General features: G+C 38.0%; 4 protein-coding genes and 1 long non-coding RNA gene across 5 annotated transcripts; 4 read left to right on the plus strand and 1 right to left on the minus strand.

The window, feature by feature from the left end:
- Positions 1 to 151: 151 nt before the first annotated feature.
- LOC135614630 (SEC12-like protein 2) lies at positions 152 to 3,963 on the plus strand. The gene is made up of 10 exons (XM_065112184.1): positions 152 to 654; positions 811 to 905; positions 1,501 to 1,651; positions 2,067 to 2,158; positions 2,257 to 2,356; positions 2,440 to 2,515; positions 2,608 to 2,728; positions 3,404 to 3,520; positions 3,606 to 3,673; positions 3,750 to 3,963. Exons 1-10 carry the CDS (start codon positions 262 to 264, stop codon positions 3,827 to 3,829), a joined length of 1,293 nt encoding a protein of 430 aa, XP_064968256.1. The 5' UTR covers positions 152 to 261; the 3' UTR covers positions 3,830 to 3,963.
- A 165-nt stretch (positions 3,964 to 4,128) lies between these two features.
- Positions 4,129 to 11,620, minus strand: LOC135614631 (protein CutA 1, chloroplastic-like). Its single transcript, XM_065112185.1, has 6 exons — positions 11,401 to 11,620; positions 10,342 to 10,457; positions 5,525 to 5,587; positions 4,666 to 4,697; positions 4,479 to 4,573; positions 4,129 to 4,407 (listed from the first exon to the last, which is right to left on the minus strand). Exons 1-6 carry the CDS (start codon positions 11,601 to 11,603, stop codon positions 4,323 to 4,325), a joined length of 594 nt encoding a protein of 197 aa, XP_064968257.1. The 5' UTR covers positions 11,604 to 11,620; the 3' UTR covers positions 4,129 to 4,322.
- Positions 11,621 to 11,964: 344 nt separating this feature from the next.
- Positions 11,965 to 14,296, plus strand: LOC135613467 (cyclin-D3-1-like). The gene is made up of 6 exons (XM_065110496.1): positions 11,965 to 12,521; positions 12,869 to 12,955; positions 13,076 to 13,174; positions 13,275 to 13,476; positions 13,564 to 13,685; positions 13,781 to 14,296. Exons 1-6 carry the CDS (start codon positions 12,063 to 12,065, stop codon positions 14,015 to 14,017), a joined length of 1,206 nt encoding a protein of 401 aa, XP_064966568.1. The 5' UTR covers positions 11,965 to 12,062; the 3' UTR covers positions 14,018 to 14,296.
- A 3,143-nt stretch (positions 14,297 to 17,439) lies between these two features.
- LOC135613468 (uncharacterized) lies at positions 17,440 to 18,429 on the plus strand. Its single transcript, XR_010487314.1, has 2 exons — positions 17,440 to 17,804; positions 18,220 to 18,429. It is a non-coding gene; the product is annotated as an uncharacterized LOC135613468 (long non-coding RNA).
- A 1,286-nt stretch (positions 18,430 to 19,715) lies between these two features.
- LOC135614633 (GEM-like protein 1) lies at positions 19,716 to 22,791 on the plus strand. The gene is made up of 4 exons (XM_065112186.1): positions 19,716 to 20,037; positions 20,135 to 20,236; positions 21,225 to 21,496; positions 22,445 to 22,791. Exons 1-4 carry the CDS (start codon positions 19,857 to 19,859, stop codon positions 22,622 to 22,624), a joined length of 735 nt encoding a protein of 244 aa, XP_064968258.1. The 5' UTR covers positions 19,716 to 19,856; the 3' UTR covers positions 22,625 to 22,791.
- The last annotated feature ends 1,006 nt before the right edge of the window (positions 22,792 to 23,797 follow it).

The following is a 23,797-nucleotide window of genomic DNA, read 5'->3' on the forward strand; positions in this document are numbered from 1 at the left end:
ATAGGAAATATTTTGCTAGGTTTTATTTACGTCGCCAACTAATAGGGAACTAATAAGTTTGATTTTTTTGGTTTTGAACGGATGCGACAGCGGATTAAGAAGGGTCGCGATGGCGAAGGCTGGTGGGTCATCGATGATCTTGACCGCGGGTCCCGTTCCCTAGCCCACCTCTTCCGAGAAACAAGAAGTAGAGGAGAGAGAGAGAGAGGAATAAGAATCGACCAAGGCCTGTGAGGAACGGGGAGGAGAAAGAAACGTGAAATGGCGAGGAGACGACAGCGAGAGATCCCGCCTTGCTCCAAGACGTACGGCTTCCCCATCTACTGCGCCGCTTGGGTCCCCATCGACCGGATCTCCTCCGCCGCCGCCGAGGAAGAGGCCGCCGGGAAGAAGAAGGAAGGAGGATGCGAGGCTGCGGCCGTGGAGGAGACCTCCGAGAAGAAGGAACAAGGAGGAGGAGGCGAGGTGGCGGTGGCCGAGGAGGAGGCCGCGGAGAAGAAGGAACAGGAAGGAGGCCAGTCGTTCCACACGCTCGATCCCAATTGGCTCCTGGTGGCTCTGGGGGGAGGCGGCGGCGAAGGACGGAGCGGGGTTCCAAATGTCCTCCTGATTGCCGAGTTCGACCTGATCTCGCGATCTCTCTCCGACACGCCGGTAATATTCTTTCTTCCCTCAGTTTCAAGAACCCTATATAACCCATCGATTCCTGAATCCGAACATGTTCTTTTCGAATTTCGTTATAATTTTAGCGTCTGAAGTGGTTATGAGGCGTGGCTTCTTGATTCTTGAAGTTTTCGTTGCCTGGTGTAGGTTTTCAGGTTGGGAACCGATGCCGATGTGCCTTATAGGATGGCGGTGCACCCTGGAGGAGACGGCGTTGTCTGCGCGTTTCCAAAGAGTTGCAGGTGTCAGAAACTCTCGTCCTCATGTCAATTTAGTGTTACAATATCGTTGTCTTGAAACTCTTGTGCTTTTAGTATTATACCTTTTGCGCTAAAAAGATACCATGAACTTGACACAAGCACTTGGTTAAAATGTACAAGTTAATTTGACTCGGCATTCATGCCCTCATATACAGATTTGACATCGAAATCATGAGCAAGATGTATTTTCAGCTCTCAGTTCCCTATATTTTTTACACTTGTTATTCTCTAATTTTTGGAGAAGAATTGGCATCTAGCTGTCACAATTCAACGACTTATTACAAAAGAATACTTGTATCACTTGCAAAGACTTTTGCAATATGTTTAGTTTGTCTAGCTGTTACAATTTGAGAGCTATCCTACGATGCCATGCTTTAAAATGGAGAACATGAGATTTAGAGAAACATTCAAAGATATGCAGATTCTCCTATTCAGTGTTTTGGGTGTTGTTGCTTTTCTTAGTGATATTTATTTGCTTTTTTACGATGTAGTGTGCCAGAGATTTCTGTTTATGATGAATAAGCATGCTTTGATCTTTCTTGTGATCGTGAACATTTGTTTTTATCTGCCCCTCTAGATGGTTTGACTGGGACGTTCCAGAGAGCAAGAAAACCTATAAACTGGCCTTGAAATCTTCTGCAAAGATATTGACACCATTAGAAGATGTTGGGCTGCAGTTAGCATTGGCCTTTGACGCTGAAGGTTCTATACTTGCAACTGGTGGTGAGGTAGGTAATTTCTTTCTGGTTGTTTCAGTTAGGAAGCGAACATAAAAGGTTGTGATATTGTAGTAGTTATCATTTGGATGTTTCATACTGCAGTATGTTCTTGCTTAGTAATTAAGTGTTGACATCTATTTTAGTGGACACTGCTTTCTTATACCATCCGAGCATTCTATATAATTTGCATGACAGTTGAGATTTCATGTTCCATCAATGAAATATCCCTGAAAAAAGACGATTAAAATTTCATGTAACTTGTTTAAAGTTTTATGGTGTAGCCCCCACAATACATGGGACTACATGGTAAGGAAAAGTAACACTATAGAATTAGAAAAGGAGAGTCAGAAAAGCAGAAGACATGCTGCCACATGCATGAATTTACATGAATGCCTCGTCTTTAATTTTGAGCTGCTACATGCAGGATGGGCATTTGAGGGTCTTCAAGTGGCCAAGCATGGAAATTATTCTGGATCAAACTGATGCTCATACAACCGTGAAGGATCTGGATTTTAGGTGGATGGATGCCTATGCATACTAAATTTATAAAGTTATTGGATTTTTTTTTTTTTTGTTCTCACGTATCATTTCTGAGCCTATGAAATGATTTGCAGCTCAAATGGTAAGTTTCTCGTGTCATTGGGCAACAGTGGTCCATGCAGAGTTTGGGATTTGACATCATCAACAGTTATAGCCAGTCTGCCAAGGGAAATTGTAAGCTTCTTAAGTTATTCTTATATGTGGCTGTGTTTGAAATTTTTGCTGAACATACTATTCTAAACTATATCTGCTTCCAGGGTGAAATTTTTGGCTTCTGCAGATTCTCTCAGACCAGGGCTGATAATCCAGTTTTATATGTTACTGCAATGCACGGTGTCGTTGTTGGATAAGGCTATTTCTTCTTGGAAGTTTTTCACTATAGTCTCAATTTTTGTAGGATATAACACCAAACAACATACGTACAGGTAACCAAGCAAAGCTAGTGTCTTGGGATTCCGTTTCATGGAAGAGGGTTGGAGAAAGAAAGATAGGTCGTGATCCAATTTCCGCATTCAACGTATCCATGGATGGTAAACACCTTGCTGCGTAAGTGACTCAACTTATACGTCCATCACCGGGTATAGGTCTGTTAGTGATATTTTCCTATGCTTTGCTATTTCATTTGCATGATTTATCCATGAGAGTCTAAAGTTGGTTTGTGAATGATGATATTTGCTACAAGGTTGATAGTAACAGAAGTATACGACTTAGAGTAATTTGAATTTGGAAATATGAGCTGTAGCTTTTTGTGGGTTCCCCTGGGGTAACGTCCTGTCATACCCCTTTATTTATTGTTTTGACTTGTGGCTTTTTTTATGCATCTGAAGTTCTAAGCCGAACTTCAGAAATAATTACCACCATCTAACTATCTTTTCTCGACTCAGAAATAATTTAGGTGACCATTTTCTGTTCTTTTAATGATGCAAACATGCTCTAATTTGACCCCCTTAAGATTTTTTCCTTTCATCTGGATTTCGGAGAACAGAATGATTCTTCTGTCTTTCTTAAAGAGGTATTGAAGCATTTCATGATTCTTTGTGTCTGCCTTGACTTTGTCAAGAGTCCATAATTGTATCATCTTTGGAAATAGGCCATCCCAATATGTGGCTCAATCAGTAGTGACTGAATACACCCAACATTCATTATTTTGTGTAAAAAAGGAAAATTCTTTGCTTCCGTAGTTTATTTTCTTGAAAAGAAGAGCCTTTTCACTGTTTGCAGTGGGACTGTTGAAGGGGATATTACTATATTGAGCTCGTTGGATATGCGGGTGCAGATGACGGTTAAAAAGGCACACCTTGGCATCGTGACTGCATTGGCTTTCACACAAGATTCAAGGTTATTATTCCACCTTCCCACCCCACCCCACCCCCCGCATCATAATCTTAGGGTCCTAAGAACTTTTTTTCTTTGTCGCGTACAGGGCACTGGTTTCTACATCCTTCGATTCAAATGCACGAGTCACAGTAATTGAGAGCCAAAAAAGTAGCGGTAAAGTCTCGATCTGCCTTTTGGTCTAGTTGCATGCTTATGTTTTTGAAGATTTTGATTATATGTCCGTCGCCAGGGCCCAACCTGTGGCTTTTCGTGCTGGTGATCATGCTGGCCGTTCTGGTCTATTACTTGAGGTTTACGGGAGTCTTTTAAAGGTGTGCACTTCGGGCTGGTTTTTGTTCGCGGATACCTTTTCGTCGGACAAGGGACCGTTTCGATTGAATAATATGTTCAGGAATGCTTTTGGACGCCAAATGGAATGAATGCACCGACAGAATGACCAACTATTTTCTGCTCTGGATTCAAGAAGAACAATTGAGAGCTCCCAATAGCTTTATTAATGAGTTGCAAATTTAGGTTGGATTGTTTTTTGGTTTCATAAGAATTCGCCTGTAGACACTGCCATGTGAACCTCCAAATAAAATAAAATAAAAAATTGAAGAGATAAAAGGTGGTACCGCCAAGGCAGGCAAATCCAACATATTCAAAAAAGGCTTCAGTCGAAGAGACACACCCTAGTACTGATGCCCACAAGGACTACCATTCACACAATGACTACAACATCAACAACGCTACTACTACACATACAAATCTTCGAACATTCAGAGGATTCAGTCGGATGAGAGACTACCATCTCTCATACACATCACTCGTCTCTAGTGCTGTCCTTGATCCACTCCAGATACTTGTGATTCCCGCCGGTGATGGGCATGGCAATGACTTCAGGAACCCTGCATCCATATTTCTAATTGTCAACTTACTCTATATATATATATATATATATTGGAACCATGGCACTTACTCGTACTCATGATTGGATTTCACATGTTCAGTTAATGCACCAAGAAGGGATTCCCGGGTCTTTATTATCAGTAGTTCCTCAGAATCTGTTTGTACCTGAAAATTTAATACACAAAGGCTGTAACAAAATTGCCTCCCAAATCAATATTTTAAATAAGAAAGAATTCCATTAACCCTTAGAATCGAACCTTGCCATCCCACCAATAAACTGACTCGATACCTGCAACCATAAAATGCACGCATGCTCAGAGAAACATCAATTTGAATGACGTATCTTACAAGTATTTATGATATAAAATGCACGCATGCTCAGAGAAACATCAATAAACTGGTTCTGGAAGATGAACCAGAAGGATGGCTCTCATTTGATTTCATCAATTACTGGAATCCTTGAAAAGAAATATAAGGACTTGTATGGATCCTTGTACTTAAAAGATAACAAGAAGCTGTAATGTCAAACGAAGTTTTCAATAATCAAACAAAGAGATCTTTTGTGATTTCTAATTAGGAATGAGCTACATGAATTTTTCCTACAATTCAGCCCCATTGAAGGCAAAATCAATAATTAAACAAAGAGCAATCTTTTTTTTTTGTGTGTGTGTGTTTTCTAATAAAGTTGCCAGATATGGTCCTGTTTTTGGATCAATAAGCATGTTGGATTTGGTTTTGGAACTAGATGGATCCAGCCTGACAACTTCCATCTATGACGTGCAATCTCCAACGACAAAAGGATAAAAGTTCCTTTTTACAATTATATCGAATTCTAAAACAGTAAAGTCACAAAGGAAATGATTTCTGATATTATCTTACAAAGGAGTGAAGGATATCTCTAGCAATGAGTTCAAAGAAAATGCTACATATAAACTTTCAAGCAAGATAGTTGCATGTTGCTACAGTCAACAAGATCTTCATAATTAAATAAATATCTGCCATATACACAGAATCTATAAAACACTAATAAACAAAGATGAAAGGCACAAAACTTGATATGAATGTATTTTTAAGCAGGATTATCACATGCCGTAAAAACAAAACTGATGTACATGCCTGGCACTCGATTGACACATGCAGCAAGTCTTTCCTTGATGATGCTTTCTGCAAGTTTCATGCCTATGTTTAAACAAGTAAAATCATTTAATTATGAATTCAAATAGCACTAGAAAATTTGGAAAGGAACATCATAATTAGAGAGCAACAGACAAATTAGAGAATAAAGTAGATTTGTGTAATTTAGAGAGAAATAAGTCCAAAAGCATGGAGATGCATTTGGTATCATGTTAATATCATAATTGTCTCAAACAACAAACATAAACATGCATCCGTCAGTAAATTAGATGCAATATAGTTCCCATCACTGTCCCCTCAACTTACACAGAAAGATGGGCATCAGCTTACTGCACAAAACTTAATCATCTGCTAGGCATAGGAAATAAATTTTCCTTGTGATTGGCGCATGTACACATGACAAATGAGGGATAACATTACTACATGAAGCCTGTCGCTGGAAGTCACAAATTTTGAAACTTATTTAGTAAATCAAAATGTTGTTCATGCATAAATAAGAAAATAAATTGTATACATTTTGGATTGGATGATCAAACCAAAAAAAAAAAATTGGAAAAGCTTATTATTATTCAAGGAATGCCTATAACCAAGAAACTTATAATTGAAGGAAATTTGAATGATTATATAAGAAAAACATATGCTGAATATAAAGGGGGTGCATGGGGGGGATTTGGATATGGGGAGAAAAATGAAGATGATAGTATAATTTTTAGATTTTACAACTTCGTATGATCTTATAATTGTAAATACCCACTATAAGAAGAGATCCGAACATTTATTTACTTATAAGAGTGATCATAACTGAAGTCTAATAAATAGACTTTCTTATCACTCAAAGATTGATAAAATTAGAAAGTATGACAAATCAACATAAGTTGATGGTATTAGATATTTAGAAAATGAAAGAATAAAAAGATAATAGAAAAAACTACTAGGATTAGATGGTGAAATTTTAAAAATGATAATGTAAACGCTTTTAATAATAAGATGAAAAAAGACGCAACTTAAAACTTAAATAAGGATAATATTAATATTATTTGAACTACGATGACTAATAAGATTAGGAGCTTAACAAAAGAGATTCTTAGTGAAACTAAAGGTAAAGGTGTAAAAATAAGAGAGAGTTGGTGATGGTGCGAGGAAATTTAAAAAATAATTTTTACAAGAAGATCATGTTTTAAAGATTAATAAAATTATAAAAATAAGGAAAAACTTAAAAGACATAAAAAATTAAAAAAGAGGCTACAAAAAGCAGTTAGTATGATAAGATATAAAACGATAATTTTTATAATAAATTAGGTACTAAAGATGGTAAAAAAGATACACATCGAATTGCTAAAGATAGGAAAAGAAAATATAAGGATTTAGGTAATATTAGATGCATTAAAGCCGAAGATCAAAGAATAATTGTTAATGACAATGAGATTAAGGAAAGATGAAAAATTATTTTTATAAATTATTTAATGAATATTCCACACAAAACTTAGATTTAATGATAGATTTAATAATCATATGTTTATTCATAAAATTAGAGCTAATGAAGTAAAAGATGCATTAAGGAAGATGAAAATAACTAAAGAGCATGAGGCCTAATGATATCCCTATTGAGGTATGAACTGGTTTATCTAACAAAATCATGAGATTCGAAAGAATGTCTAATGAATAGAAAAAGAGTTTTCTAGTGCCAATTTATAAAAGTAAAGGTGACACACCGGATTGTTCAAATTATAAAGGAATTAAAATCATGAGTCATACTATGAAACTTTAGAAAAAAGTCATCGAAAGTAGGATAAGGCTTGAAACAAATATGCAATTTGGTTCTATGCTTATAAGATCAACCATAGAAGCTATTTTATTAAGATAGATAATGAAAAAGTATAGGGAGAAAAAAAAAGATGTGCATATGATTTTTATTGACTTAAAGAAAACCTATGATAAGGTTCCTAAATATTTATTATGGTAAGTTAAAAAAAAAGAGATGTATCCACTACTTATATTGATGTTATTAAATATACGTATGATAATGTAGTTATTAGTGTTAGAACTATAGGGAGTGTAACTAGTGAGTTTCCTATTAGCATGAGATTACATCGAGGATCTACATTAAATCCCTATCTTTTCACATTGATAATGGATGAACTTACTAGTCACTTACATGATAGACCTCATTAGTGTATATTATTAGTTAATGATATTGTCTTAGTCGATGAGAGCTTAAGTGGAATTAATTATAAACTTGAGCTATAGAGACAAATCTTAAAAACTAAAGGTTTTAGATTAAGTAGAACTAAAACTATATATATATATATATATATAATTTTAGAAATAGACAAGAGAATATAGTTAAACTGGATGGACAAGAAACCCCTTTAAGTAAAAGCTTTAGGTATCTTAGATCAATTCTTTAATAAGATAGAGAAATCAATGAAGATATTATTCATAGAGTAAAAACGTGATAATTAAAATAAAAAGATGCATCAAGAGTCTTGTGTGATCATCGAATATTTTTAAGATTAATAGAAAAATTTTATAAGATGGTTGTAACACCAACAATGCTTTATAGATCTGAGGGTTGAGCAGTCAAGAAAAAATATATACAAATAGTTTGTGTTGCCAAGATGAGAATGTTGAGATGGATGTATTGCGTTACTAAAAAAAAAGAAAAAAAATACGTTTATTCATGAATAAGTAAGTATCACTTCAACAGAAGACGCGATAAGATAAAATCATTTAAGATGATATGAGTATATGCTGAGAGGAACTCCGGAAGACAAAAAGATAAAAAATGACTTTAATAATTAATGTTATGATATGAGTATATGAGTATAATTAATGTTATGAGTATATAATATGAGTATATGAGTATAAGGTGAAATAATTAATGTTAGTGGTATAAAAAAGGTAGAGGAAGACAAAAAGACTTTAATAAAAACTATAAATAAATATTTAGGTACTTTAAACTTAACTAAACATATGACTTTTTATATATCTCAATGGCAACAAAAAATACATGTAGCTAACCCCAAATATTTAGGACTCAACTTTCTTGTTGTTGTTGTAATTTAAGATGCCATCATAGCCTTCATGTAAGAAAATAAATATTACTTTTTTATATAACTTTCACTTCTTCCAAGCTGATTATTGAACTTATACCTTTTTCTTTTTTTTAACCATATATCCACATAATGATCTTCATTCAAGGAGGAAGAGGAGGCGATGGAGGAAGAGGTTGAAAAGAATAGACCATGAAGCCAACAACAATGGGCATATGATGGAGAGAAGAGAGGGAGACACTCACACATGCCCTATGCATCAATGCTCAAACATTTAAAAGAAAAAACCACAGTTGTTGGCTTAAGAAAAAGGACCAAATCGGACTACCTAAAATGGAGCGATCTACCTCGAATCATGCTCAAACCAACTATTATTGATCAGTACAAACACAATTTAATTCCATGGTTTTGCCACACCTGCCATGACAAAACCTTCAGATAGTTCAAGTTTAATTACTTAAATGTCTATAAAATTATGTTTGTCGCAAAATTTGAAACTTTTATTTTATCCCTTGCTTTTCCTATTCAACCAAAATGTAAATTTTTCTTGTCAAGAATGGCATAAAACAGTCTATAAGACATCATAATGGATATAGTAAAGCAGTTTATGAAAAGATTTCTTTTGATTTATCCATGAATTAGATCTTGGCTCCAAACATCCAGTTCGTAGTTCACTTGAGATCAAGCGCAAAAAAATAGATGTCTCTATGTGGAAAAACAGCTACATTTTTATGTAAGATATCATATTTGTGTTATCATGTTAGAATGTAGATCTCAAGATTTACAATTTTTTCACCCTGGTCATTAGATAAGGCATATTATTTGCAATAAATTAGACCCAGAAAAATGACAGTACATGTATTCAGCAATGAATTCTATTTGTTCCAAAGTCATGGTAGATTGAGCTCTTCAGCAAACTTTTCTGTCTGAAATTGTGCAGTAAACTGAACATCATGGTTCTTTTGTTTCAAATATCTATTTCCCTTCTATAAAAGTACTTGTATGATCCACAACATCAAATTATGTGTCATTACAAGTTGTTGCAAGCTAATGAATGTAGTATAACTAACAAGAAAGGAATGGCAATACATAATTTTAATGAGACCTTTTTGTTCCTAAATGAAATATTCAACACTTCAGCATACTTTGTGTCGAAGAGATCATAGTGTGAACTCAACATCATGGATTTTTTTCATGATAATTTTAATTTTGTATCTTCATTTTGTCATCGATGCTCCGCTCCAGAAAGCACTTGTAGCATCTAATAAGACAAATAACAACAGTTTTGACAAATAATTCAAGCTTAATGAATATCACACCTAATGAACACAGAATAACTATATCAAACAGGGTGCTGACCCAAAGGTATATATTGATGGCACAAACAGCATATATTTCAAGAGTCTGAAAGATAATATATACAACGTGATTAACCTTTTGTGTTAAGAAAGCTTATGAAGAAACAAAAGTCTGCCAAATAGGATATTGTCTTGTAATAAAAAAAAGCTTGTGAAAGATTCATTGTTTGTAAAGACAATAGTTAAAGTTGTGCTATGGTGAATATAAACTTATCTGGACATTTACCCAACAAACTAAATGCAACAGAAACCAATGTAAACCATGTAGTTCCATCCATCAACAAAATCTCAGAACCACATTTGTAACTCGTAAGATTTACATTCACTAAAATGCCAGATTAGCAAGTCAGCAATTAGAAGTAAAGAACACTTTAGAAGACAAACAAACCTGCTTCTCTGTTTGGTACAGTCACATAGACAACAATAGATGGAACAGTAGTTGAAGCACCTTCCATTATAGTAGAGTGAAGACTTCTGTTGGATGGCTGGTTAACAACCTTTGACCTGCATAAACAGAAACATTGAGCAGAGAGAAAAAAAAGACTGACATAAGAAATTAAAAGAAATCTGCCAGAAGAAACCATAATAGAATTTTCTTATTGGTAAAATGACCTGTTTATGTGAGAAAAGACAAACAAACAGAAAGAGAAGGTTCCAACCTTCACAACCAAGAGAGAATTTTAGTGGGGTACCAAACGTAAACCTACTGTGAGAACCAGGTACACTGGAACAACTGTAAGATGGACCTGAACATTTTTTCAGCCCCAGACTGACGATAGAAACCACATCGTAGCTCACAGCTTGTGGTGACAAAAGAAACAGACTTTTCCAAAACAAAAGATGGACCTGAACTGTACACACAAGAACAGAAGGCTTGCCTGCCTGAGGCACACAGTATTTGCCATCAAACAATGGACCAGCTATCATCCACAAGATGCTTGTACTAATTTGCAAGAATTGCTCTAGAGTTCTAGACAATTCTGGAAGACAGTGACCCCTTGTAGCATTCACTCAAACTTAGTTTACGAAGATTGCAACAAACAACTAAAATATGTTCCATCTTGAATAAAAATTCTGTAAGATAAAGTGAATCTTTCATAGCAATCACTCAAACAGGTGAGACGTAGAGATTCTATTCAGAGATCTTGGCTGCACAACCACAACGACGATGCGTTCCTTAAACACTACACGGATGCATGGATACCTACTCGAGTTCAAGAACAAAATACTTCACAGCACGATCACCAACCCTGTTATCAAGATTCAAGATCCTCAACGACCTTGTCATCAAGATTCAAGATCCCGCTCTTCTTACGACAGTATATACAGATACAAGAAAAATATAGCAATCTAATACCCAAGAAGAGATGACAAGAACATGATCGAGAAGAACCAACGGGAATCCCTCCAGATTCCGGGTCCAACAAGCGAGGGATTGAGGTTTTACCCGAGGAAATGGAAGCGGCGAAGGGCCTGGGCACTGGAAAAGCCCGACCTGTAGGCGATCGCGGAGAGGGTGCCGAGGCTCAGAATACAGAGCGCCCCGACGAGCGGAGCGCGGCGTCGAAGCGTTGTCGGCGCCGACGAATGGCGGCGAGGTGGAGCGGCGCAGAACGCCGAGACGGCTCGCGAAAGACTTCCAAATGGCATCTCCTCTGCCCCACTCTTCTTATATATATATATATATATATATAATCTATTTGTTTCTCCGGTTTTACGCATCTATCCCTTCAAAGCTTCGTAAATCACATATGTGCCGCTCCAAATCTTAATATAACATCTACGCAGACACACACTTCCCTTATAAAATACCAAACCTACTCTTTACTGTAATCATCAAATTCTTTGATCATTTCAAGACAAATTTGGGAGAATTACATATATACATATAATATTATGATCGATGATCATGCTTTTATCTACTACCACATTATGCATTTTGATGTCAAACCAAAGCTACTATGTCCTCTTTCCAAGCCATATGATGCCATCATCATTTACTTAGGACAAAAAGGCTTCTCCTTTATAATCCTCCTCTCCCCTTTTCTTCCACCGCTTCAGGCATCATTTCGACATTACTGTCATCCTCCACCTTCCACTGCCTTCGCAATGTCAACTGCTCACTTCACTGAAGACCAAGAACATGAAAAGTTTCTCCTTGAGGCTTCTTCCTCTCCCTCTAAAGAGACCATTTTGAGGAGCAGGGAAGGAAGAACGGCCTCGAATCTGGATTTGTCCTGCAGCTTTGATCTATCTACAATGGGCGTGAGCTATAGATTTGCTTCCTCCGTCCTCCTCTGCCCGGAAGACGGCAAAAGCATCCTGGGAAGTGATGAGGAGGAGAAACAAGAGCAGGGCCTCAATGGAGAGGTTGAAAGGCGCAGCCTTTGCCATTTCTCTGGCGAAGGGGGCGATTTTTATGGGGAACCCTTGCCGTCTGAGGATCGCATCGCCTTGATGGTTGAGAGGGAGTCCCATCATCTCCCGGAGGGAGACTATGCCGGGAGGTTGAGGAGGGGGCAGTTGGACCGGGCTGTGAGGAGTGATGCCATTGACTGGATTCAGAGGGTGGGTTGAGTTGTTCCTTGCTTTCTTGTATTTCTTCATCTCTGGATTCCTCGGCACAATATTTTCCCAGGCCCTCGTTGTTTCTCTGACAAGTACTGGGAGTGCAGGACCATCTGATCCCCGAAAGCATTCATCAACTTAATTAGAGTTTGTTCTTAGTTCTACTTTTCCCCTCCATCGTGATAACTAGTTTTGCATTTGCTTTCCTTCTTTGCAGCTGAAGTTATTTGTGCCTACAATAGTCAAAATTGATCTTTTTAATCAAAGTGATAATTCTCTCTTTCCCAATATCTTCATGGTGTAGAATTTACTTGGTAACTATTTGGTGTTTGTTTCCGAATGGACAGGTTCATGCACATTACAAGTTTGGACCTTTGAGTGCCTACTTGTCTGTGAATTACTTGGATCGGTTTCTCTCCGCTTACAATCTACCGGTAAGAAAAGTTACAAGAACACTTGTTTCCTTAATGTGATCTCTATCTATAACAATGTTGACAAAGTAGCAGGAAAAAGTTCTTTCTTCTTTTTCCCTTTAATTTTATTGATTATTTCAGCAAGGTAAGGCTTGGATGACACAATTGTTATCAGTGGCCTGCTTATCCATTGCTGCCAAGGTGGAGGAAGCCGAGGTTCCTTCGTCTCTAGAACTACAGGTAAATGAAAAGCACTACTTTTCTTTTTTTTCTATGTACATGGTAATCTAGGACGATAACTTCTCAGTTGCCGATCGGTAATTTCCTTTCGGGCAAACAGGTAGGAGAGGCAAAATATGTATTTGAGGCCAGGACCATACAGAGAATGGAGCTTCTAGTGCTTAGCACCCTCAAGTGGAGGATGCAAGCAGTTACACCCTTCTCATTCGTTGATTACTTTTTGTATAAACTCAGTGATGAAAAGTCACCAGATAGCTTACTAATTTATCGCTCTATGGATCTCATTTTGGGCACCATTAGAGGTCAGTGATTTGGAGTAGTACATAATCTATGGATCTCTAGTTTGATACGGCAAGCCTAACATGAACTTGACTGTAACCTTTTTGCAGAGAGTGATTTTCTAGAATTCAGACCTTCGGAGATTGCTGCAGCGGCTGCACTGTCAGCCTTGAAAGAGACTCAAAATTCGGGGATTGACAAGTCTTTAACATGCTGCATCCATGTAGATACGGTAAGATAATCCATCTGTAATGCATTACTTCAATGAACAAATTCTATATATGTTTGAAGGACCTAGTTTTAAATTGGTTTGCACCATGGATTCAGGAAAGAGTCTTGAGGTGTCATCAAGTGATTCAAGAGATGACTTTGATGAAGAACAGGACATATAGTGACAACAACAGTCCATCAGTTTCTACTGTGACAAAGAGTCCAATTGGGGTACTGGATGCTGGGGTCGCGAGCTATGAGAGTGATGATACAACAGCTGGATCACATGCAGATTGTCATCATTCCTCGCCAGCTACCAAAAGGAGGAAACTAAACAGGCCATCAACTTCGTGAAAGGAGGGAAATTTTGTGGTGTTTCCCTGTTTGATCGATATTCCGAATCAGTTTAATTTGCTACGAAGAGCTTTGTCGTGGCCAGCATGTGCCTGAAGATGTAACTAGCTTTAAATCAGTAGAGGAGAAAGGGGAACAAGGGGTTTGTGAATTCTAAGTTCATCCATGTACACCCGACAAGATCCACATTCTTAGAGCATAATGCATGAATGCACGGTCGATAATGAGATATATCAGGCTGGATCTTTTAAATGTGTGAGAAACTCATATTGTCAAACAAAAATTGAGAAAACATGATGTTTTTTGTTTCTGCTTTTTCTTCTTAGAAATATTACAGATCTTAATTCATTTTGTGATTTGAAGATGAGCACTCTCTTGCACCGCTTGCTTGGTCTTTGTTTGTTTCTGTTTCTCACATAAATGCAAACAACAGGATGGTATTCTTCACCTTGTTTCAGATAAAAAAGAAAACCCAAAAAATGAAGATCCAAGAGAGAAAATTAGAATCAAAAGCATGTATCCCATTGGCATTCCTCTGATTACTTGCTCCTGTATCTGTATTTTTCGCCATGTCCGTGCATTGTTTGACTGCTTGTCTGCTTAGACTCTTTGATTTGCTGCCCCTTTGATATAAATGAAGAAGAGCCCACTCTTCAGTACAGATCCAGTGATGGCAAAGGTACAGACAAGGATTAAATATTTATAGGGAGGAGAGTTGGTGGACCTTTAGGAATATTCAGGTCCCAGCATCAGCTGTCAAAACAATGTAAATACACTGAGGGATCATTCCCCTCCTGCCTTAGCATTTGTTTTACCTTCATCATATGTCGACAAGGATGAGAGTGCTTCCTAAGTCTCAAACTTGTGTCTCCTGTGGTTTCTTGTGTTGGTGTCTGAGAGCTTTGAGCTACCTGCCTGTATGTGAGAGTGATACTTGTCAGGTTCCTAAGACACTTTCATATTGAACTTTTTTACTAGTTTACTATGGGAAAAATATTTTTTATGTTCTCTGGTTTTGAATGCTGTTGAGGAAACTTCAGATACATCCAATTAAGATGTTTATGGATAAATAGTTAGCTGACAGCTTGTTTAGCAGGCAATTTGGTTTGTTTTTTTGTCATCGATGGGCTCCATTCCATTTGCAATGCTGCTTGCCTGCTGGTCTTCTTACTATGGCAGGTGTGCCTGTGTCAACCAATACTGGCATAAGCAGGATGAGTTCCTTCTGAGACAATGAAAGAGAAAGTTTGGCCCTTTGGAAGTGCATGAAAGGGACCAAAGAGAAATCGCTTTATTGATGCCTGGGGAAAGGAAACTTGTGTACAATATCCCACAGGGAACTGTCATGAGGGAGGGTGATGCAGCTTCACAAATACAGGTAGGCTCTTCAGATACATATGTCTCTACTGGCTCATGCTATATATAATCTTTTATTCAGGGTAGAACTCTCACCATAATTGTGAATTTCTGCTCTAGTGACACTGACAAAGCTTGATGCACAAATGAATCATGTCTTATAATAATCCATAATGATATAAACTCAACTGTGTGGAATGTCTTGAAGAGCCAATGCTGTGCATGAAGGTTTCATATCTACATTTCAGTTAGAATCAGAGCTGCTAGAAATGTTCATATTCACATGAACTTTTGCAGTCATGCTTAGTTATCAAAATCATTGAAACTCCTACTGGCACACATATGGAAGCAATTTAATGCACATCTCGAGTTCATGATTCCTACATCCAGCCTAGTGTTCTTTGCTGATCAATGTGACTCCCACAGTGATGGGCACAGCCAATATGAAAAGAAGAGTACAAGGCTGAAACAATTCTAAATGTTTATCCTATCTAAAGCTTAGAACATAAAGACAACCGATGTCAGTTTGGAATCACAAGAGATGAGACGCAAAGCCATAGATTAGATACCTTTAGAACTGCTGTAACATGGGATTCATCTTTTACACCTCCACCGCACTCTGATTCCACCAGTACAGGAGAAGATAGGAAGAGAACACTAGTTTAAAGGATCTCTTCACTCTTTAATATGTCCCACCTAACATGCTCCCCAGCACGCCCGGCGGAGATGGTCCACTGGACTCTCTCAAGACTGTGAGATGCCAAGTTGTAGCAAGGAATCCTTTTCGATCTGTACCCTTGCAAACAGAGAGTGAGTCGAAGATATCGATTTTATTTTTCTTGATAACTCCATTCCTGTTGTTCTGAAGTGAGACTTCAACTACACTCTAAGATCTGACATCGAAACTAGAAGAGATTGCTTCCCATCTTTCTGGGACCCAACACATCATGTTGGTCACTGTAATGGCTACCTGGATCGAACACCTTGTGTGCATCTCAATGCCCAGAAATATTATTAGTCCATGGAGATGCTTGTTTAGGTTTCGACCGGAGATGGAAGTAAAGACAAGGGAGGACTGATCCAGGTCGGGCCACTGCCTGTAGAACATAGCTGACTAGGTCAAAGAGCCTGAAGCTCGGCACATCTCCTCCTGTTCTTCCCATTAAGAGGAGACAATGACATGGTTATGAAGGATGAGACGAGTAGTATCACCTCATAATTCAACTTGGTCGGAAGGAACACGGCAGGTGGGAAGGACATGATGACTGAAGAGGATCCATTATTGCCTCGTGATCAGCTCAATGGAGTTCAACAGCCGACCCAGTCGTGGGGATGAGCAGCTTGTGCGCACTCCAGCCTTGTGTCTGGAATTTGGAATGCTGCTCCACAGTTTCTGCCAACCGATGAGACTGTGGGTGAACATTGAATTCTCACAGGACACATGATGGCCCATCATGTACATTACAAGGCACTCTCCTGTACGGAGAATGATACGTGGAGCTCCCACTCAACCAAAGCCTTCCTTCCTTCACACCAGTCCAACATAGACGAAGTATTATTAGTAGCAGCAGAATAAGTCTCTCTCTCTCTCTCTCTCTCTCTCTCTCTCTCTCTCTCTCTCTCTCTCTATATATATATATATATATATATATATAATTTGTGATGTATCAAGTAGGAGTCGGAATATATCATGACAAAACTAACAAAAATCTAATAAGATTCATCTTGTAATAAAGAGAGCATATCACAAATGGATTACGAAATCGCTACGGGTTAGGTACGATATGAATGGAATTTATCTGTTGATCTCAATATGCGTACCGAACTAGATATGCCAAATAAACCGATCCAACATCAACCCATGAGTGAGTTAGAGATAGATATAACAATGTCAAAATCATGTTGTGTTCAGATGATATACATTATATGGTTCTGAGTGTTAGGAGGCTTTTGTGTGCTGACTTCTGTGGTGTAAATTATAAGGTCATGCACAAGAAGCCCAAAAATAAATGGTTATATCATATATTAGCAAGTCTTAACCACTATGATTAAAACATTTGGCTTGCTTACAATAGTAACATTGCATGTATTATACTAAGCCTTCTCCACACATGCATGCCAATGATGACAACCATCACCACTTGGTCAAGTCAAAAGACTGCCAGAAAAATATCAAGCCATGTCGCAATCACATGCCAATCATCGATTACGCATACAACCCTCTCTTCCACATGTTCTTCATCGTCTCCTACCTTCGACCCTCTCCCTCTCTCTCATGCTTTCTCCCCTCTCCTCCTCCTCCTGGAAGCGGGATGGCGAGCTTGGGAGGTGGTGAGTCGCCGCCAGCGGCGGTCTGTTGCATGTGCGGCGATCACGGCTTGCTGCAGGAGCTGTTTCAGTGCAAGGTCTGCCTCGTTAGATCTCAGCACAGGTAAGCCTTCACATCCTTCTGCTTTAGCATTGTTCATGTTTGCATGCTGCAGTCTTGTATATATTGGTATCATAAGCACCCGAGGAGCCTATCACAACTCCTCATTCTTGTAGACTTTCCTCTCCGATTGGGTAGCATGCAGGAAGAGGGTTTTGATCCGTTCCTTTTCTTAGATCGGTTGCACACGAAAACTACACCCATATATCATGAGATCTTCAGGAAATCTCAAACAAATAGAAAGGTATACGACTTGTCGATGATCAAACCGAACCGCAAGCCATAAATCTAGCAATTGAATTTGATCAATCTTTTCTTCTTTAATCTGTCGAACATGAATGACAAATCACCGTAGTCTATCATTGGTTGTACTAATCACCAAATTGTTGTCTCACTTGGATTGGCATCGATCAACCAGATACTGCAGCGACCTTTATCCCAAGTCCGAGTCATACCGAGCATGCAATTGGTGTCTAAGAGATGGAGGAGCAAAAGGTCTTGCGGGAGATGCCAAAAGGTCAACCTCTTCCTGCAACGTCATGGACCGTCGAAGCAGCGGCAGTACTGGCACAGGAGTCAAGGTCCACCGTCAGGCTTCTCCGTCACAGCTGAGCAAGCCCATCAAGAAGCTGAGACTGCTGTTGCATCGATCGGCGTCGGACATAACCGATCGCATGCGGTCGGAAGAGCTTTCGCCCAGCTTCGGTAGGGGGAGGCAGGTCGCCAAGGGAAAGATCAGAAGGTACAAACTCTTGGAAGAGGTCTCGAGCTAATCTGCACACCAACCATGGCAAGTACGTAGTACGTGTGCGCGAGAAAGGAAGGACCGCTGCTTCTGCTGCATTCAGCTGTATTATCTTATATTATCTGCAAGTGTACAACTCTTTGGCTCTCAAAAATGCATTCTAAGTTTCAAGACATGCAATAAAGATACGATGGGATGTATTGTCTAATCTAATAGGTTGGAGAATTCGATCTATGTGGTCTGCGCTGCTCTCTGAGGCTTTACGGCATGAGTGTCTCAGGACAACCATTAGGAGCATATCTTCTTACCATAAGGAAACAAAAGGTGCATGATGTGATGAAGGACAAACATTTGATGATTCTTGATAAAGAAGAAGATATAGATATTAGAATGATAAGTAATCAATTTATTCGTAGGTTTTAGCGGGGAATAGAGGATGGGAGAAAATGTAAAAGAAATTCTTCAAAATTTACATAGACGGATATATAAGAGTTGAAATTAACTCAACGGTGTTTATAATTGATTTGATATGATAAAAAAAAATTATTTTTTTTAATGGACGTACAAGAGGAGTACCCAACCAATTTCATTCTACGATAACATAGGGTGAAAGATCTTCTTCTTCAATAAAGCTTAGCAAGAATGACAAAAAAAAATAGAGTAACGAATACTCATTCAGATTATGAATTCAAATGTGTAAAAAATATTTTGTTATTTAGGATTTATTTATTCTATAAAATACTTCATATATCCTAACAAAACTTAACTACTAATCATAAATAAAGATATACATATATTTAAATTTAATTAAAACTATTTTGTATATTAGTCTCAAGGTTGAAAAAAATACTTAGTCCTAAATATTTGAAGCATTACGATTATTTATTATTGTAGTATAAAGAGTATTCGATGCATTCTCACTAGTAAATAATATATATATATATATATATATATATATATATATATATATATATATATATATATATATATATATATATAGCAATTTTATGGCAGTAAATTTGTGCACACTAATTTTAAAAAGCACGTAATATTTTTTTCATCACTAATAATATAAATATTATCATTTTGCATTTTACAATCGTAACAATAATAAGAATGGAAGTATTAATATATCTCACGTGAGTAGCACGGCGAATGGGAAACGAGGACGCGTTTCCTCGGAGAACGCTGTCCTTGGGGCGATATCCTTCGGACACCTTCCACCCCTCCATCGAATCCCTTTCTTTCGATCTCCGCAGGAAGCGAATCGCAGCAGCAGATATCGCGATTCCAGTAGGCGCGCCGCCGCGATGGATACCACCGCCGATCACGGCGGCAAGAAGGGCCCCGACGGCGACCGCTCCGCCAGCTACGCCCCCTACCCAAAACTCACCCCGGAAGACATCGCGCCGCCCCCCGCGGCTGCCACCACCATGCCGCCCGAATCCAACCCCTATGTCGTCCCCTCCGCCGCTCCATCCTCCTCCAACAGTACGATCGGTTTCCTCTCTCTCTCTCTCTCCCTCATTTTAGATCAATTGGGTTGCCCGCTCGATCCTCGTTTGAAGGATTGGAATCTGTTGAATAGATGCGATGGACACGGTGCGCGTTGTGCTCGAGAAATTTGGGAAGAAGGTCAATGTAGCAGCGAAGAAGACGGAGGATTTTGCCGGGGATTTTTGGCAGCACTGTAAGTAGTAAGATTCTGCTGATTTATCTTTCTTAGGAGGTGAACCATGTACTCTGTTCTTTGGCCATTAATTAGATCTAAGAAATATGGCGAGAGGATTACAAGGAACTTTCATATCAGTTCTGTGATGCACTTTTAAGGCAGTCTCCGATCTGGAGTTGAGAGGAGGAGGTGACTCTTTGGTAACAGTTTTCACTCTGAATAAACACCACCAAGTTGGTAGCGCAAATGACCAAATGTTCCACTTTCTCTACCAATCTGGGAATAATGAATTAGGGGAACAATTTGGTTTGTAGATCTTTAGATAAAATCTGTAACCCTAAGATACTGGAATGTTGATAAAGATCATTTTGGACAATGCTGATACAAAGTTCCTGTAACAAGTGAAATGTGGGAGAAAGTTGGCATCAACAAGTACGAAAAATCAACTGTGGGTGACTTAGGATGACACATGTATTCTAGCCTACATGTATTTCGTCATATAGTCTGATTACCTGAAGCAGACAGATGTAGTGATTCGATAGAATTCAGATAGAGATGAGGGAAGAGGATCATGTAATGGTTGGGGGCATGAATTAGTTTTCTGCTCAGGTTGAGGATCGGTCGCTGCGACAAACATAAATAGGTTATTTGATTTATCTGGAATAAGGATAAAAAATCAACAGACAAATAGAAAACGTATACTCAAATAATATTTTTATATTATATTGATTTGGGGATATTTGATGCCTAAAATCTGTTGGAATTTTACAGACCAGCTGATAAGGGTAGTAAGGTCTGTGCTTGATGTCCTTGCTTTTGCTTACTTTATCAAAGCATGAACTGGCTTCACAGTTATGTTAATGCTTTATCGTGCAGGTCCGGTGACTGTGTGCCGTCAAGATCTCTGATCGATTCTTGTTATGCATGCCCTTGTTTTTGTTTCCATTTTGGTTTTTTTAATTTTTTCTGTTTGTGATTTTTGATATAATATTTTTCCTTGTTTCAGTGAAAACAGGACCTAGCATTGCTGATGCAGCTATGGGGAGGATTGCTCAGACAACAAAAGTCATAAGTGAAGGTGGCTATGACAATATATTTCATCAGACTTTCGAGACACTTCCCGAAGAGAAACTTAAAAAGACATATGCGTGCTATCTGTCGACGTCCGCTGGTCCTGTTATGGGGGTTTTGTACCTCTCTACTGCTAAACTTGCATTCTGTAGTGACAATCCTCTGTCATACAAAGTCGGGGATCAGACTCAATGGACATATTACAAGGTACTTCATAATCATTAGCATTTGCAACAAAGTTATAAACACCACTGACAAGATATTGTGCCTTGAATATCTAATCTAATCCCAAAAAGATATTGTGTTTGTGTACAATTTTTCTTGTAATTTTATCTCGATCTAGTTTGCTCTTGAATATGCCTTTCTATGTTGATGACCAAGGTTGGAACTTTATCTTTTGCGCAGAGGCCCATATGCTTCATCCATCTGTAGCATCGATATCTTTGGCAAAGAAAAATTCCTATATGATTTATTGAATGCTCTTTCTTCAGTAATGCCTATACGATTCATAGCATACTTTTATTCTTGCGGCCCACAATATAAATGTGACCAGTGATGCTTCAGATCAAATATGTTAATACCCATGTTCCTAGATGTCTTTACCTTGACATTTCCATAGAATGTTATGATCCATTGATATAGTAACGAAATTTATCAATCAAAGAAATTTATATTAAGAATCGATTAAATTGACAATTAACTTGTATTTTAGGTGAAATCAAAAAATTTTCAGTTATCTATCATTGCTGTGCAAGTTTGACTTATTTGTGTGATACTTTTGATGCTTTAGTGTTTTCCATGATCAAGCTACTCCTCTTACCGTCAATTTTATCCTTCACTAATTTACTTTTGCCTTCCAAGAGGCAATTGTCTTGAACACAATGCAGCTACTCAGATATGTTTTGCATTTGGAAGACAACATTGGAGCTTTAAACTTACGCAACATGAGCATTCTCAATAAGATAGCAACGACAATAAAAATGTTACTCTCCTGTCATAGATTCTTTTTCTTTTTTTTGCTCTCTCTTTGGCACAAGATTATGTCATCTTATAATTTCACTAATACTTTTATGCTGGAGGGAGAAATAAGATCACTGTCGGTGGCTGCTCTTCACATAGATTACTCTGATTTTTCTCCTTTTGTCATCTATACAGGTGGTAATTCCTCTGCATCAGATCAGATCAGTTAATCCAACAGCGAGCAACGCAAAGCTAGGCGAAAAATATGTTCAGGTTGTCTCGATCGACAACCATGAGTTCTGGTTCATGGGCCTTGTGAATTATGATAGTGCTGTCAAAAACCTACAGGAAGCTGTGCAAGATGCCCGCATCTAAGTCACTCTGATCTTTTCTAAACCTGCACTGGCAATTTTCTTGAAGTTCCGTCTTCATCATCAAACGAATTTGTTCATTGTAAAAAATTCCATGTGTTTGATCCCTCATCAAATAATCGTTGTTCTCGTTACTATGATTCTGATCAATTAGTGGTTGTTTCATGCTCATTCTTGTCAAAAAAATCATTGTGCTTCAGAGGCAATTTCTGCCAGTTTGTCATCATTTATAACAGCCCGACCACTTCTGATTCAGACATCTAAACTTGTATACTCTGGCGAAGTTATCACATCTAACATTGCATTCTTGATATATAGAAGCCATAATTCATATCATTTGATACATTTATCATGTCAAAATAAGTCACCAAGAAGATCTAATTATGAAGCAAAATCAACATAACTGTGACCTATCTACAAGACTCCTAATATCGGTAGAACAAATATTATTATTCGATAAGATCACCATATTCGATCAATCAGACTAGGCATATCATGTTAATATTTTCTCACCAAGTAATTTAATATATTTTTAATTCACTAAATTCGAATGCCTTATGAGGAGGGGTTTTTTTCTTTTTTAGGACGAGTGTTTTATGTCGTTAGAATAAATTTTGTGATATGGAATATTGATCAAATTCATATTATACCTATTATAATCAAAATCATAGGAAAATTTGTTCCAAGGTTAACCCACACCAATGATCAATGTACTAATTGGTCATGTCAGTAGCAAGTTAAATCAGTGAGCTGTTCCATCCATCCCTATGATGATAGGTGTTACATTCTATAGGCCCCCATGCAGAATATAATTATGAGGTTGAGAAGACAATAACAATTAGGAATGTGATTGACTGGGTTGCTGATTGACACTAATTTTATTCTCTGCTGCATCCTCCTCCAATTTGGTGTCACCACTTGTACAGGCACAATCATGCCAGGTTCTGCCACCAAATAGGTGTGGCCAGATCAACAGGGATTTGGAATCATTACCTGGGGTACCAATTGAACACCTCCCTACCATCCTTCTTGTCAATCACACACTTTCATTTCATGCATGATTCATGTACTGGTGCTACTGTAGATCGCTCCATTTATAATGGACAAAAGCATATGGGCACCTCTACCGATTTCAACCTCACCAAATGCATTCTATCAAACATTTATTATGCACAAC

Source organism: Musa acuminata, chromosome BXJ2-6 (genome assembly GCF_036884655.1).
Source record: "Musa acuminata AAA Group cultivar baxijiao chromosome BXJ2-6, Cavendish_Baxijiao_AAA, whole genome shotgun sequence".
Taxonomy (NCBI): Eukaryota; Viridiplantae; Streptophyta; class Magnoliopsida; order Zingiberales; family Musaceae; genus Musa; species Musa acuminata.